This window comes from Strongylocentrotus purpuratus, unplaced genomic scaffold (genome assembly GCF_000002235.5).
Source record: "Strongylocentrotus purpuratus isolate Spur 01 unplaced genomic scaffold, Spur_5.0 spur5_scaffold_8, whole genome shotgun sequence".
Lineage (NCBI taxonomy): Eukaryota > Metazoa > Echinodermata > Echinoidea > Camarodonta > Strongylocentrotidae > Strongylocentrotus > Strongylocentrotus purpuratus.
The window spans coordinates 5,571,392-5,589,229 of NW_022145614.1; the positions used below are offsets into that span (position 1 = coordinate 5,571,392).

General features: G+C 37.1%; 2 protein-coding genes and 1 long non-coding RNA gene across 4 annotated transcripts in view; 2 read left to right on the forward strand and 1 right to left on the reverse strand.

Moving 5' to 3' along the window:
• The first annotated feature begins 2,089 nt into the window (after positions 1–2,089).
• LOC105445812 lies at positions 2,090–8,890 on the forward strand. The gene is made up of 8 exons (XM_030975582.1): positions 2,090–2,758; positions 3,155–3,463; positions 4,042–4,201; positions 4,652–4,996; positions 5,888–6,145; positions 6,920–7,177; positions 7,725–7,997; positions 8,874–8,890. Exons 1-8 carry the CDS (start codon positions 2,597–2,599, stop codon positions 8,888–8,890), a joined length of 1,782 nt encoding a protein of 593 aa, XP_030831442.1. The 5' UTR covers positions 2,090–2,596.
• Positions 8,891–9,413: 523 nt separating this feature from the next.
• Positions 9,414–11,930, reverse strand: LOC115920189. Its single transcript, XR_004062235.1, has 3 exons — positions 11,874–11,930; positions 10,692–10,769; positions 9,414–10,145 (listed from the first exon to the last, which is right to left on the reverse strand). It is a non-coding gene; the product is annotated as an uncharacterized LOC115920189 (long non-coding RNA).
• A 1,739-nt stretch (positions 11,931–13,669) lies between these two features.
• LOC100889840 overlaps positions 13,670–17,838 on the forward strand; it is a 70,423-nt gene continuing 66,254 nt past the window's right edge. Inside the window, exons 1-2 of one of the 2 annotated variants that reach the window (XM_030975318.1) lie at positions 13,670–13,851; positions 14,288–14,551. In XM_030975318.1, the coding sequence (XP_030831178.1) occupies positions 13,701–13,851; positions 14,288–14,551 (415 nt within the window). In that variant the 5' untranslated portion in view covers positions 13,670–13,700. The remainder of the gene's footprint in view (positions 13,852–14,287; positions 14,552–17,838) is intronic. The other variant, XM_030975320.1, reaches the window with a different exon arrangement.

Genomic DNA, 17,838 nt, shown 5'->3' on the forward strand with positions numbered 1-17,838 from the left:
CCTTCTTTTGATGAGAGTTGAGGACATGACAGAGGCTATGCCATCTATGAACAACTGACGAGATTGTTGACGATATGTACTTGTACCAAGGGAATACTGTGGGGAGGGTGGGCCGAATGGCGCAGTGTAGTCGGAGTGATAGTGGGGAGTGGGGCTTGGATTGAATGGGGCCCTGGGTGATGGGTTGCGTACAATATTGGGGTACGCCCTTTTTCTTTATTTTTCAGTAAATGCATATGTAGTCCCCTCCCTCCCCCCCCCCCCCCCCCCAACGGCTACGTAACAGCTGTGGGGTTTTCCCCCATCCAATATTTTCCTTTCTTGTTATCATTTTGTTTGCTTAATTAATTTTCATGAATAGCGACCCTCATTCCGATTTATAGCGACCACGCACGCTCACGTGCACACACACACACTCACCACTACACGTTTATGGTGCAAACCGTGGACCAAGTTTAGTACTTGTGTGTGTGTGCGTAGGTAATCGCCCACCACCGCGGACCACTCCATAGAAAACTACATCAAACCGCGGACGTACCTGCTATTGGATGATCAGGTAGCGAGCGCCTCTCCCGCGCAGTCATCGAAGGGGGCGCTGTGACATTTCGCGATCCCCTTAGGATTGATCCAGTCGATGTTGCCTACACGCTGTGACATCTAATATTCAAACGCCCCCTACGTCGTAAATTTGATACGGCGGAACCGGTATCGCAACCGTGGACGGTCCCCCATTGCAGGTACATCCACAGTTTGAGGTAGTTTTCTATGGAGTGGTCCGCGGTTGCTGGCGTTTACCTACGCACACACACATATACACTTGCACAACCAGTGGCGTACGCAGGATTTTTTCAAGGGGGGGTTTTAAAATCGGCCCAAATTTCGCAACACCGCTGAATAAGCGGAATGGGGGGGGGCGGTAAGAGGACAATTTTTTTTCTTTTCGGAGTCCCCAAAATTTCGCAACGACTCAGCCAGCCACTGAATAAGCGCGGGGGGGGGGGGGGGGGGGGGGGGGAGGGGGTAAGAGGACACTTTTTTTCTTCTTTTCGGAGTCCCCAAAAAATCGCAAAGACTCAGCCAGCCGCTGAATAAGTGGGGGGGGGGGGGGGGGGGGGTAAGAGGACACTTTTTTTTTTATCTCGAAATTTGAAAATTTGACATTTTGTTCCGTGGGGGGGGGGTAAGGTCACCTTTTTTAAGTCAGCCATTGGCAAAGGGGGGGGGGTTTCCCTTAAATCATACACAAAACATACACCCAAAAAAACTCAAGGGAGGGGGGTTTTACCGAAAGATTTTTTGTTTTTTGTTTTTTTGAGGCCGTCATCCTTGTCAAGCTTTGCTTATGATTGCGGTCTCCTGCACTTTTCCAACAGAATAGTTCGGATGATACTTTAAATTTATGATAATATGTTATTGAAATATTAAGTTTTGTTTTATTATATGTACATATATTATGTAAAAAAACATTTTGACATGTAGAAATTGTTGTTTGTTTATGTTGTATTATACCTTACATTTATTTGTTCTTTGTTATTCAGTTATATTATATTTGGGAAAAATGAAGAAATAAAGTCAAATCAAGACCCTCTCCTCGTATTATGAATAGCCACCCTCTTCTCGTATTACGAATAGCCAGGCGCAGATCCAGGATTTTTTAGGGGTGGGGGCCCAAATTTGAAATCGATTTTAAATTCAGTGTGCTGAAATATGAAAATCGTGGTGGCCAATATTTCGCTCAGTGGGGGGGGGGGGGGGGGGGGGGGGGGGTAGTGAGCACTAAATTTTTAATTTATTTTTCACATCATGAATAACGGTCCTGTTGCCTTTATGAATAGTGACCCCCTTTACGCGTTATGAATAGCGGTCCTTCAGGTATGGGATTAAGTTACACGTTAGGAATAGCGGTCCTTATGAATAGCGAGGTTATGATTATCATTACATAAAGAGAGTGCATTCAAATTGGTAAATATATAGCTATACCGTATAATATACATGTACAGGGTAACCTTGCTATTCATAAGGACCCCTATTCCTAACATGTAACTTCCCATACCTGAAGGACCGCTACCGGTATTCATAAAACGTAAAAGTGGGTCACTATTCATGTATGAAAAATTGCCTTTCTTTCTCTTTAGGCAGGAGTGGAAGTATAGAGGACTATTTCAAAGAACAAGTCAGAGAAGCGAGATCAGAATCCTGTTGTGTCCTCATTCCATCCTTATTCCAACCCATAAGCTGGCAGCACCATAGAATTGTATGTGAGATGGTATTTCGGCACTATGGCTAGCTCTTCAAGACAATACAGGAAATTTGAATATTACATACTCAAACGTGAGGTGCATGAAACGAACGCTTTAAAAACAATTCTGAATAATAGTCAACCTGAATGTTTAAGAATTCTCAAAGGTACGCTCCTTTGTTCGTCACCATCAAAGCCAGCATACTCCGGTGGATCCCAGAAAATTCCTGTCCGTTCATTGGATGATGAAAATCTAGAATTTGACTGTCCCATCGCTGACATTTCTCCACTGCAGCCAGTTGAGAAGGATTTACTCATTGCTGTAACATCCAGGGTAGAGAGATATAAATTGTATGCATGTTACAAAGAAGCCCTGGCTTTGGTTTGAGCTGCAAGTCAGGTGATTGGGTTCGCGTCGAAGTGAAAATAGAGGGAAACTTGACAGATGTTGCTGGCATTATTAGGTACAGAGGAGAGCTCCCTACTAAGCGAGGGATTCATTTTGGAGTTGAGCTAGAGGTAAACTATTCCAATAAAACACATTTTTGGTCAAGTTTGAACATCCTTGGAATCATTTCGGTCACATGTCCATTCAGAATCAATGAATATATTAAACAAGTAACAATATTTTGTACTATTCAAAGATTTTTCATCCTTATCCTTGTATTCTAATCAAAGTATGTGGCTTTGACCACAAAGTAACATCATGTAGAAGTTGTGTTAGTGCTATTTCAGTGTAAATGTAGTAAACACTTCCTGTTATGAGAATTATTTGCCGAAAATTTGCAAAAAAGGAAGATAATGAATCTGAAGAATTCATACAAGTAGAAAGAATAATGCTCTTGCAATGTACACATGTAAGACAGCCATTAGTGAGCTTTGAACTTACTTTCTCTCCTTGTGTCTCTTTCTCAGGAATACAGAGGAGCAGGCACTACGGATGGAACATTCAGGAACCATATTTTTTTCGCCTGCCAGCAAGACTGCGGTGTGTTTGTCCCCATCACCAGAATCAAGAAACGTTACCTAGACTACAACATATGCAAGAGACATTACAGAAGGACACCAGATGTAGTAGAAGTGGACTCTGCTCTGGGTCTCGATGACATCTATGCTGTTCATCAGAGGGTTCATGTGCTCACAGATGAAGGAGAGAAGGAGGGGCGTGTTTTGTACTGTGGATTTCCCCCTGGTGCCAAGACAGAATATGTGGGAATTGAATTTGTAAGAAAAAGAAGAATGCACCACTTTACTTCCATCAATTTTGTTTTGTTGTTTTATTAGTTTTTTGTTGTTGTTTGTATCTTTTCCTCGTTAAAGGCAAACTCTCAGCGCTGAGTTAGAGGTCATTTTGGAGACAAATTTGGAATGTGGTATTATTCCTCACACAAAGGTAAAGTGATGAGACTTTTAATTACCCAGTCAAAGAGCAGAGGTCAAAGTGCATAGGTCGCTGATTTTTATTATGAAAAGAATTGTTAATGCCATTATCATTTATCGTAAGTCTTAGTCCATACAATCTTGATATCTTGGTACCTGATCGAGTGAAGTATCATTAAGAAGTGACCTGATCACAAAATGATTTCTTTAGGTCAAAGGTCACAGACCAGAAGTTATCAAAGCTATCGGATTTCAATAAGGAAACTGATGTGAGGAAAAAAAAAAAAAGTGTAGTTTACAGAGATAATTAATCCTTCATATACAGGTGGTTGCTACAGTGTGTTAACCTGCTTCATTGCAATGCTGAAAATATGTTGTCAGAAATTTACACATTTAAGCTTTTGTGGTTCTTCATTACCCAGGATCATCCTGTTAAACCGTCTGAAAGGAATGATGGAACATATGACGGCGTGAAACTCTTTCATCCTAGCAACCTTGAGCGGACAATCCTATGTCCCAAAGCATCTGTCTTGCCACTTGCAAATCTAGACCAGCCAGGGATTCTAGATCAGCATTCAATAGGTGGGGAATTTTATTTTTCTAAAATTGTGATTTTCTGTTAGAAATTCAGATATTGTCCGCCAAATGACTTTTTGTTTTCCTCTCTTCAAATTGATTTTAATCACTCATGTGTGAAATATGCATTATTACGAGTTGCATCAAATAAAAGAGGAGGATCTAAGCTTTCCAAATATGTGTCATTTATCAATTATAATTGTGATTAAGTTATGATAAAACTTCGATAATTCTCGGTTTCGTTTTTTCTGGGACGCACTGTAGAGATGAACCAGCAGAATAAAACATTGCTGTGGTCATTGTGATAATAATATTAACATAAAATGATTTATAATCCACAAGAAATCAAGTGCTCACATTGCACTTGTGCAAGAGATGAAATCATTTTTAAGCAATTGTTTAATACCTTCTAGTTCATTGATCCAAAACTGTTGTTAAATTTTCTTGATGATACAGATCAAGTGCATGGTAGAGCTATAGACCCGGGAGAGGTACGAGTAAAGGCACATGTGAAATCTTCTTCCACTGGGTACATGCCCACCCATGCTAAGTATGGACAGACATCATATATCGGGGCCGCAAACAGAGGGACAACTCGTCCCAAAGACAATACCTCCAAAACACAGGCTTTGGCAACGGGCAAGCATGAAACTAAAAGTTGGACCACTAAAAAGTTTCCAAAATCTTACACGGAGAGTCGCTCAAGAAAGAAAGAAACAGAAGACAGGCCTTCTGCAGACACTGCAAACACTAAAGGTCACAGAACGATAGGACAGGATCACGGCAGGGTTGTCAGTAAATGTGAGTTGGATGTTAACAGATTTATGTGTTTTATTTGTACTCATATTTAGATCTTAGCATATCAATATACATTTTATATGATTAGATCTTTTCCCAATACTTCAGTGCTGTTCATTTTGTGAGAGATATGAATGTGGTTTGTTGCAGTTGGATTTCTTTCCACATGATATAAACATTTGACATATTTGTCTTTCTTTGAGCTTCATTGATTGGACACTTGATTATTGAACTACTGAACGAATAATCATAAATGTGATAAGTGTCTATCATGCAAAGTGCTGCAACACAATAATTGATTAAAGATGATAAAATTCATCAATTCAGTATCTGAATCAACTTTGGATAATTCAAATTTTGATAAAAGCAGAAATATTAAAGAAACAAATTAGTGAAAGTTTTAGCAATATCTGTTTAACAATAAGAAAGTTATGAATTTCTAAAGTTGTCATCAGTGAAACAGAAATTGGCAACACTGTTAGGTATTTCGTGACTTCTCCAATTTGCTCTGTACAGAAAATGTCATAAACTTTCATTTTCTTAGTTATTGATGACAGAATAGATTGTTTCATACATGGGTTGTATAAAAATATATTTACAATAATTATATATTTAGAGTGAATGTATGATTGAAAATATTCATAAGGAAAAATATAAATTGTTGAAAGTTTTTAGTTAGGGAAGCCCCGCAAGATATGTCACAGCTTTCCTACATTTATTTGGTTTTTGCTCAAACTTTCACTGACCGGTTTCTCTCATTTTTCTGCTTCTATTAAAACCAACTTGATATCAGGGTGGACTTCCCCTATAAACATAATCCTTGCCAAGAAAAGAATAAAATTGAATTGACTGATCAAATCCATTCCCATTTTTAAAAAAAATCCTACCATGCAGTCACTCTCTTGGATGATGTCCTGAACAATGTGGCGATACGTCTCTGTGGAAACTGGAAGACTTTGGCCGAGAACTTGGGTATCATGAACAAGGAAATTACCCAGATTGTAGACCTTAACATGTCGTCCAAGGACTGTGCTATGGACATGCTGCGTAGATGGCGTGAACAGATGTCAAGCTCTAGGGATAAACTGGGACCGCTGATCAAGGCATGCCACAAAAGTGAATTTCATTCTTTGGCAAATGAACTAGAACAAGGTGAGTTATATTGAAGGAGAGAAAGAGGGTTTGAGATAGAGAGATAGAAATAGAGAGAGAGAGTGAAAGAGCAAGAGAGAGGGAGCAAGAGAGATTCAAGAAAACAGATAAAATGAAAAGATGATTTGGAAAAGAAGTGTGAGAAAGAGAAAGAATATTATAATTATATTATGTAGAGGTGTGGTGGTCGAGTGGATACGTCGCTGGACTGTCGATCCCAAGGTCTGCGGTTCGAATCCCACTGTGGCACTAATGTCCTTTGGCAAGACATTGATCTACATTTGCCACACTCCACCCAGGTGAAGTAAATGGGGACCGGTAGGAAGTAATTCCTTGAATGCTGTGAGCACCGACATTGGTAGCCTAGCAGAGCCGTGGTAATATTGGAGCGCATTGAGCACCCTGCAGGGTGGATATGTGCACTATATAAATATCCAATATTATTATTATTATTTTTATAACAATATTAATGATAACATTGGTAGCTTATTCATTAATACCTCACTGTTCTTGGCTGTATATTTATCACATGATTTATACCTACACACAAGTGTGCACTGTCTCCACTCTTTGGAGAGCTTTTGTGTTTATTTTCTTGGTGATCTCATTATCAATATTTGACTCATTTTGTGGTATATATATCATGTTTAATTTACACATTCCTTAGTCTAAAGAACATGAGTTTTCATGTTACCAGTAGATAGTATCATAGAAGGCTGATAAATGTAGAAACAATAATGAATTGAAGACCGATTGTGTAACCTAATCTTACAGGACTTGATGAGCAAAGACTGCATCATATCGCAGGTCAGGTCCACGAGACTGTCTGGAATGTTCTTGGAGAAAACCTCGGTCTGGAGCGGGACCATCTATCCCGCCTCCAGATGGAGGACCCCCATCCAAGCCAGAGGGTCTATATCATGCTCCTGGACTGGAGATTTATGCTGACCTTTGATTCCGACAAGCCTCTCCTGCTAGCCAAAGCGCTTGGTACCATAGGCATGGAAGAATTAGCATTGGAAGTTTGTAGGGGTGTGTTGAAATCCAATATTATAATTATAAAATTGTAGTGGTCCTAATTTAGTCCCTTGTCGCACGTCTTGTACAGTGCCTCAATCAGTAGTGTCTCTATTAATTTCACCCTTTTGTTGTCTTTGACAGAGGAACACCTAATAGCTACCTGTTTTACATTTTTTTGTAGAATCATTGACTTTGTGGTGTCATTGGGAAATTTCAAAGCTATTATTATATACCTTTACAAACCATTGTCATTTTGATACTCTTATTATTCATAAATGTGGATTAACTGTACCAATACGAGTGATACATTATGAGAATGGACTTAAATTTCAGATTCAATGTATGTGCAAAGGCATGCCTGAAGGATATTGGGAATTCCTTTCCAATATATTTGGCTATGAGTAGACACATTCCTTGTAGCCTGTCTAGTATAAGCTTATGGCAGGGAGAAAGAAAAAAATTGAATACTGAGAACTTAGTGTATAAATTTGTTTGAAAATGCATTAAAAAAATTCAACATTCAATAAATTTTGGTTATCGATCATTTGCAAAATTGCAGGTCTAACGGGCAAACTACTAGAAGACCTAGCTGGAAGTGTGAAAGATTTCTGGAAGCGTCTTGGCAAGGAGCTCCAGTTGACTACCAGGGAGCTGCAGGATCTGCAGGATCTGCGCAAGGGAGATGACATCTTTACAGCATATCAAGTCCTCTTAAGGTGGAAGAGGCGTCAGGAACCAGAGGGAGACCTTCTGGGTGCATTGTCTGCTGCCCTCAAGATATGTGGAAGGGACAGCCTGGCTAACAAGGTTGTTAAAGGTGAGTGCCCCAGTCGTAAAAAAATAGGTGAAAAACAGGGAAAAAATAGTCCCGAAAATATTTTTTTTCTATTTTTTCCCTATTTTTTTAAAAGGAAAAAATAGGGAAAAAATAGTTTTGGAAATAGGAAAAAAATAGGGTTGAAACAATTTTTTCTATTTTTTTCCTATTTTTTTATTTTTCAGACCTGAAAATAGGAAATAAATAGGGAAAAAAATAGTGTAGAAAAAAGTGAAGAAAATAGTAAAAAAATAGTGATAACTAGGTGCTTAGTGAACAGTGAAAAATAGTGAGGAAATAGGAAAAAAATAGTGAGAAAATAGGAAAAAAATAGGAAAAAATAGTAAGAAAATAGGGAAAAATAGTAAGAAAATAGGAAAAAAATAGTAAGGAAATAAGAAAAAAATAGTAAGAAAATAGGAAAAAAATAGAAAGAAAATAGGAAAAAAATAGTAAGAAAATAGGGAAAAATAGTGAGAAAATAGGAAAAAAATAGTAAGGAAATAGGAAAAAAATAATAAGAAAATAGGAAAAAAATAGTAAGAAAATAGGGGAAAATAGTAAGAAAATAGGAAAAAAATAGTAAGGAAATAGGGGGGGGGGGATCATTCATCCTTTACTTTCATGGATTTCTCAAGCACTACCATCTCACACATCCAGTCAACGACTCTGTACATTCAACTAAATCATGCAGTGCAAACTTGATATAAAGAGATCAGTTATACCTGAAATGACAAGGTAATTTACCAGCTTTTGGGGGTTAAGATTTCTTGGTTGCACATGACCTCATTGTCAAAAGTTTCCACTGTAGAATAGTCACCCTACTATTACAGCTCTATTCTCTGCATCGATGAACCTACTCAGTTTGCCAAATTCACTTCATCCTTTCAGTCCAATCCATTCAGTAGAACATTTAAAATAGTCAATGGGTATATGGAAAATGTTATACAGTCCACTCCTATTATAACAAACATGGATACACCAAGATTTTATTATCAGGCAATTCTCATCAGTCCCAATTTTAAACAAACCAATGTGTTCAGTAACTTGAGTATAACATGATTTCATTTTAACAAGGAATTTGGCTTGGTCCCGAGCACCTCGTTATAATGGCAGTGGACTGTAACAAACAAAAAGAATAAAAGGGAATGTGTCAAATAAAATACATGTACTTTATTTTCGAGAGGTAAACACAATGACATGAGTTTAGTATAGTATGTGTGTTCATATAAGCAAATAAATAACAGAACTTAACTGATATTTACAATCTTTGGTTAAGTACTGTAGTGTACATGTTGTAGTAATAGAGTTGTTCATGGTTTGCTATGATTATACTCTAAAAAAAAAAAGAAGACAAATGCGACTGCGTCTCCTATATGCCTCCGCCTTAAAAAAAATATCATCCACCTAGAATGTAGCTTTCTATTTTTGTTCAAATAAAGTATTCAGGTGAGTTTCAGGACTATTACTGAGCCGATGCGGATATGCCAGGCGATCACAAGCTCTCTCCCTCACTAGTAACCAAATAAAGCAGTATTCTGGACATGAGAGTGTTGTTTTCTGTCTCTTTTATTACAATTTAATATTACAAAGTGCTCTTAATAATGTAATAACATTTTCAAACCTCAAGAAAATCATGACAAATAATATTTTTTTCTCGTTATTTACAAAGATAACAAAATAAAATAAATCATAAAACAGATTTTTCAACAATGCATGCATGCTTTATAGTACAGTTGACATGTTACCTAATTTTCTCAATCTCAATTGAACTGTCAAAATCTTAATACAATCATCATAATCTAGAAACACTTACTACAAAATCAATGACATGTCATGTCATTGAGATATATATAAACAAGAAAATGACAGACTTACATGCTACTATTTTCAAATAGTTTTACAAAGTATACCATCATTACCATGTATCATAAGTAATGGTCTTATGGTCCTTTATCTTCACAATATGCAGGCACTCATTGTGTACACATACATGTTGTACTTGCCTATGAATCTTAATGATTAGACATAAGAATTACATAATAAAATGGAAACAAACACTAATGTAAAGGATACAGATGTTGGTCTTGCTGTTCACAGGCATCTAATCAAATGGTGGTTGTACGTTACATGTACATTGTAGCTTGATTAGTTTCAATGGATCTGTAAAGATAAATGAAATGTGAGTTAGGGGTTAGAATAATCATGCATTGGTACATTTATGAACATGCAATTAATACTTAGTACAAGTATTTATGTATTTCATAATGAAAAATTCAAAGGCACAGAACATGTGTGTACAAAAGTATGATAGCAAAAAAGATGCCAGGCTGACCACGAACGGATGGTGAAACAACAGAGTCATCAAAAAGCTGTCAAGGTGCATGAAATGTAAACCACTCAGGTAGGCAATTAATTAGAGTTATTTTATTCTTAGATATAACGGGTGAACATACATAAAATAAAACATAAAACACAGAAAAGAAAATAGTAAAGGAACAATTTTTTGAAGAAAAAAATAAAAAGGAAAGAGAAAAATAATGTAGATCTAGGTAGAACTTGTGCCACCTGCAAATTATTGTTATAGCATAATGATGAGGTAAACTACTCTAATATTTTAAAGTCAGATCTTAACTAACAAACGTGAAATAAATATACCCAAACAAATTATCAACAATAGATTTAGATTTCTACTTAGTAAGGACATACCTCGCAGACACACTCTCGGACTTGGAAGACTTGCTCTTCTTCTTGCGTGGTGCTTTAGCAGGTTGTGTTTTCTGATTCCTAGCAAAATAATTTGAGATACAATTTAGCCTAAAACCACATCAAAACATTATATCATGCAAGGCAATATAATTGACAGACGTAGTAATGGTTAAAAAAATATGAAATTTCTACGTGGATTTATTGTAATCACGTTTGTTTACATTCACTCATTCACTAACAGACATTATAAAATGGCTCTAGTATTTTAAGCATCGTGATTGGTCAATACGCGTCACATGACATTGACAAATTTTTGATGCAAGCACGATTTTGCAGAAATGAGTGCAGAAAAAGCGCAACAAAAAGTTATAATGCACGTGACCATGGAGATCCAGTGCGCGCGCGTACGTGTAGTACGCACTCCCTCGAGTCCATTGCAATTATTGTAGGCTACGCGTAGCTAATATTGTACGCTCCACCATGATCCCCAGCGCAGCGTACGCGTAGCTTAGCTCTAGCTAGCTAGCTTGAGCGGGGTATTATTAAAAAGCAAATTTTTATTTTACTTTTGCCTTGGATTTAGGCCTGTTTTGACTTTTGGATTTTATAATGAAGCCAGGAATTTCAGCTGTCTGATGTAGACTCGTCTCTAGACCCACTGTATGGATTTTATTTTTAATCAAGGCAATGAATCCCATTGACTTTTTGGTAAGCCTGCAAGGTCTTAGTCTAGAACCAGCATAACTCTAGATCTAGATTTAACTCTCGTAGACTCTAACTTAAGATCTAAAGTTTCGTTTGTTGCTATTTGTGTCGCTATTTTATAAAACAAATAACGCACTTGACCCTGTTGTGCGAAACGTAAATGCAGTGTACGCTCGGTTTCTTCAGATGGTGCGCACTGTAAACTCGCCGCAAGCGGCTCGTTCACAGAGCGGCACCAATCTAAAGAAACCTCGCGTGTACTGCATTCACCGCTATTGCACTCTGGGACGTGCGTTATTTGTATACTACACTGCACTTGGGGATTCACTACACTTCACTCAGCACTACATGGGAATATTGATACGTAAAATAACATTCTATAAGCCTACTATGTCTATGAAGTAGCATTATATTCAACAACAGACACAATAAAAATATATATATCATAATATAATTAAGTTTCAGAAATAAACGTACCTTTTCAGCTGTTTTCTGGGGCCAGTTACGCTCGTCGATGGTACGTCATTCGACAACAAACTCGTTTCTCTACGACTAGTACAAGTGGGACTGGTAATATTTTGAAAATTTGTCGGGCTCATTTTCTTGGGAAGAATCACTAAAATGGGATAAGGAGGCATCGGAGTATGAGGAGTCACTATCTCTTGATGAAATTTCATCGCTAGAATAATTGCTGGAAGACATTTTGGTGTGATTTGGAGACGTTTGATGAACGAAAATCAGCAAAAGTCTGATGCGCACAGCAGTGCCAGTGGGGAAAAAAAATAATGGGTAATTTTCAAATTACGTACGGGTACTTGCGTACTGTCCTCTACGTTGAAACTTTACTCACACATAGAACGGGAATATCTCGATCGAATGCTTTGTTTTTGAAATTTCTATGTGTACATTTTCTTTTTACACATGGTTTATGTATGGTTATCTTTGAGTGCACTAGTCACTACTATAGTTTTGTAAATAAAATCAAGAATATTAATAAAGGAACAAAATTGAAATTTCGTTTATTTTCTTTTTACACATTGTTTATTTATGGTTATCTTTGAGCTCACTATTCAATATGTGACCCCACAGCTAAAAACCACCAATAAGTCGCAAAATGAACAACAGAGATAATGGCAGGAGAAGCGGGCTTTTTTAATAGGATGCCAGTCATAAACAATGAAAATATGCAAGTTTAGAAAATAGACAAAAAATAGTTTACAAATTTGTATATCATGTCATAAAAAATGTAAGTGCAAAAAATAGGAAGAAAATAGTACTCGCAAATAGGTAAAAAGAAGTCTAAAAAAGATAAAGGTGAAAAAAATAGGGAAAAAATAGTTTGTACTTGAAAATAGGAAAAAAATAGCCCTATTTTTTCCTATTTTCTTGAAGGAAATAGGGAAAAAATCGTCTGCATTTCCAGAAAATAGGGAAAAAATATATTTTCGCAACACACAAAACTACTAGGGTGGTGTCGTCCATCTGTCTCTCCTGCTGTCTTCTTATTGTGATATCTCATACAACTATTTTAACATGTTTCACATCCTTGATACCATCGTGCTTCATCATTGGTCAAAGGTCACACAAAATCAGTTTACATGAAAGTCATGGAACCCCAACGTCATATCTCAAGATAACATATTAGCTAATTTACTTCACAAATGTTGCTATTAGGATTATTGAATGGTTTGTTTTGTACTCATTTGGTTAAAGACTACAGAGATAAAGATATGTGAAAATTGTATGGCAATGCCTCTCTCTCTCAGCACAATATTTTCAACACCCATTTGAGGCATGAACTTTGTTCATGGCACCAGAGTGCATCACCCTGTAGGAGAATAAAATTTGAGACAATTAGGTCTTAGTTGAAAGGTAACAAATGCCAATTTGCCAATACATAGCTATATGTTTTTATATCTATTTCGTAACAACAATTAACGTCAGTATCATATTTTATTCTCTGTTTGAGCTCATATTAAATCATGGTTGCATATATGTAGGCAGGGACAAAATGTAATGTATTGTTTAGTGAGAAAAAACAAAGGCATGTAAGAAACAGGGTCTCACACAGCTAACATTTCTTGTATGTTTTGAATATTGAATGAACACCTATTCACCCTCCCTACAGGTATGGATGACACTCTCCTAGAAGTGATAGCCAACATGGTGGAAGAAAAGCAGTACAGCATAGCCAACGCTCTGGGTATCCCCTTGCAGGAGCAGTTTGGCCATAACTACAGCCGCCACAGCTCCAAGCCCAACACCCTCCTTAGGTTACTCCAGTGGTGGCGCGCTAACAGAGCTATGAATGAAGAGGAAGGGCAGAGGAAACTCTTTGATGTTCTCATGAAGTATGAGTACAATGATGCCGCCGACATGGTGCTACCGGTGTCCTTGAGGCCAGAGGGTCTGCCAGAAAGGAATCCAAGGATGCCTAGGGTACCCCCTCCAAGAGGTATGTTACTAATCTGAAAAACTACACAAATGGGAGATAGATCATTAGATTGATAGAAGCTTGGATCAATGAATTGAAGAAGTGAGGGAAGAAGAACAATTTGCAAAAAAAAAACACAAAAAGTAGAGAAATTATGCTGTCATCCATCAGTAGATTTTGTGATCTGCAATTGTCATCAGGTTTGAATTTTAAATGATGCAACAAATGACTAAATTCAATATCATATCTTATTTTTGTAATGAATCATGTACTGAACTCTGCACCTTTGAAAGATTTCAAACAGATATATGGCACCATATCTAAATGCTGTATATCATTATCATCATCATCATCATCATCATCATCATTATCATTGACTGTATTAGAGTATGGTCCATAAGAATGAAATCCTATTCAAGGATTACATTTCTCTCTTTTTTAAACTTTGTTTTAACAGATCTTAATGATGGTCCGATGCTTGAAATAATTGCAAAAATGCGGTGTTCACCAGTAGAACTTGCAGATAGACTGCAAGTACCAGATCGTAATTTTCTCCAAATCAAGAAACAATGGCTTGATGTCAACAAACAGAAGTTCTTTTTCCTGAGGAATTGGACCATCAGAAATAGATCAATTTATGGAGGAAATACTCTTGGATGGCAGCTGTGTAAAATATTGTTGGAAATGGGAATGGATCAACTTGCAGATTTACTTGTTCATGGTGAGTCTTTTTTCTTCATCTCTTTTCCCTTTCCCTGAGGATATTTCTGTTTTAGTCATATAATAATGATAACTGTTTGTTTTGAAGGAGTTTTTTTATTTACAACTTAACTGACCAAGGCGCTTACAATATACAGGTTTCTTATATAGTTCTATATAAATTGACACATTCTTTTAAATGATACTTTATATTATCTTTTAAAGACAAAGGTGAGTTCTGGTAATGCAATATATTGCATTGTGAAAGAAAAGGTGTGGAATGGATCAGAAAAAGTTGATCATGTACTGCAAGGTTTTGGAGTCATGGAAATCATAATAAATTTGGCCCAGTCTTGGTAAAGTAACAAGCACTAGCTGTACACAGAAAGATGTTTATGGGACTACACAAATGGTTTCAGGGCTACTATACCTTGATTTCCTTATCTTTCTATGCTCATTACTCAGACAGTATACATTTTCTTCCAAAATTGTTTGACACATGACATTTATTTGTAATCTTGAATATTCAGTGTAAGTATCGTTTGATTCTGTAAGAATTAATTTTCTTTTTTAACCAGAGCTCAAGTTTATCTTTAATTTAATAGTCCCAACTATTTTGATGTCTTGACTTATGATTGATAAAAATGAGATCTGAGCCCCCAACAAAGTGTTTTATATTTAGTGGTATTGTGATATTTGTGTGCAACAATTATGTACATGTAAAATTGAATTCCACAGCTTCGATCATCTGATTATTAATATTTTTCCGTCTATGATTATCAAAAATAGACGTAAAGAGAAAGGGATGATTTCTGCTTTAATGATAGTGATATGTTATTATGTGAAAAGTCCCTCTGTATGGCATGTGTGTTGATGTGTGCAATGAGGACTAAAAGAGTAATGATTCTTCGTGTTTCAAATTTGGTGTGCTTGTCAGGAATGGTTGATTTGACTAACAATCTCCCCCACTATCGTGTCTCATTTTTCAATGGGTCTCTCTTCAAATACAATCCCCACATGGAGTACGAATAATGACTACCAGTATATATGTAGAACAGCATTGAACAGAGACTTGCTAAGGCTTTTCATCTTTCAAAAATGAACAGAATGCCTAATTTGGTTGATATTAATGGAAAATAAACTTAATCAAGGAACAAAATGATAAAAAAATGATTTGTATGGTATTCTATATTTAGAGAAATAAGGTTCTGCATAGTTTTTTTAACAAAAGTCTTGAAGTATCAACTAAAAGTCAATTCTAGTACCCTATATCATCTTGCCTATTTTTGTGTTATGAAATAACATTTATCCCCCCCCCCCTGTTTTTATTTTCATGCTTCCAATAGTATGACGTTTAATTTGAATATTAATAATATTATATATGGGGGATGGACTCTTGCATATTAAGGACTATACTCCTGCATGCCTTCACTCTCATTATGTTATGTTTTTGTTTGGATGTATGATATTTATGTATGTTATTCTGTATTTGTAAATGTGACTATGATGAGTGTAAAAAAACAAACTTAAACTTGAACTTGAATGTGCCCTCGAAATGTTTGCACATTTCTAAAAGTGATGCCCAGGGCTATTGAAAGTGCCTTAACACTTTGGAGACGACAGGCTTCTACAGAAGCCGAGCGAGTTGTGAAGTCTGTAACGACAGGCTTCTACAGAAGCCAAGATGTATCCCTTATATTTTGACAAAGTTTTCCAGCTTATTATTAGCTATTATGTGCTAAAGTTCTTTGAAGTATCATTTAGATATATCCATTCATCTCATCCATTAAAAAAATAATGAAGTTACGTGGAAAAAAATAGAGAAAAAGTGATATCATTTCAACTTTACCTTAAGTTAGTGTTCGGATCGAAAAAAAAACCTCGAAATACCCGTATAGCTGGGGACGCGTACGCATCCGTTCATCTGATCTTTCAACATGGTGGCAGCGGTCAAAAGAATTGCCATTTCTATTACTATTGAACTGCAGATCACATAGGGCCAGCAATAATCTTGAATGACCTATGAAAGATTGATAAGGGATGGTTTTTGAACTGCTGACAATCACACTCACAGCCAGATGAGTAAACTCACAGCCGCGTCTCCAATATGACTTTGTGTCGGGGTAAGGTTGCGCACTGTATTACGCGGGCAACACAACGAGTAGTGTATTGACTGTCAAACTAAAGCCCTACATTCAGGACGAGAACTGATGCGGAGGCAGAACCAGAGCCTAGAGGCTCGCCAGAACCAGAGCCTTGAGGCTCGTCAGGAGGAGACAAGAACAGAGCCTAGACCGGGATCGGGACCGGGAACAGTACAGTACAGTTAGGCCTATCTCGGCGTTAGTCTCCCAGCCCTAATCTGTATTTTGGTTTTGGAACTGAGCCACTCGGATTCAGAGCGTCGTGTTGCGGACCGTGCAAGTAGATCCAGGACTAATTGCTGGACTTGGTCGGATCTCATTGTGGAATGAAAACTAGATTAGACTCTTAATCAAATGGACTATAATGTAAGCAGACATATAATGTTTGGACTCGGTTTGAAACAATTAAACCATCATTAGTGTGCTTTGCATATAAAACTAGACTAGATCTAGATCTAGACCTAGACCTAGATAGATAGTCTAGACATTTTTTTCTAGTCTAGACTCTACTATAGATCTAGACTAGACCGAGTATGACTATGAGTATGAGTATGAATAAAAAGATGTAATTTGATCAAAATTTACTTTCACCTTGTTCTATATTACTAGACCTAATGTTCTAGTTCTAAATGTGTTTACTTTAGACTTTAACAAGTCCAATTTCTACATGTGGACCTGTCCTAATTAAGGAGAGACGCCAAGTTCAAAGATCAGCAATACGTGACATTTGCATGAATAGGCGCGCGAGCTTGCGGGCGAGGGTATAACACACGTATAAGGTATAGCGTTTTTTTTTAATAAAGCGCGCACGTTGTGCGTGAGAGCGTTTTCAGCCCCTCTAAATGCGTGACACTTGTTATCCAGAGATGAAGTGGGACTCTCAGTGTGGTCTCGCTGAAGAATTCATGTTATTTCAACAGCAAATGGAACTTTGCCTTCTCAATAATGAGATAACTGATACTACAAAACAGGCAACAAAAATAAAGATAGCTCTTGGGAACGAAGGGTTACGCAGGATAAATGTCTCTAGCCTCAGTGTAGAGGATCAGAAGGACCCAGGCAAGCTTTGGGCCCTAATCGAAGGTCAACTGAATGTCAAAGTGAACTTCAGGATTCATCGTCTCGAATTGATGCGATACAAGCAGATGTCTGGAGAAACGATTGA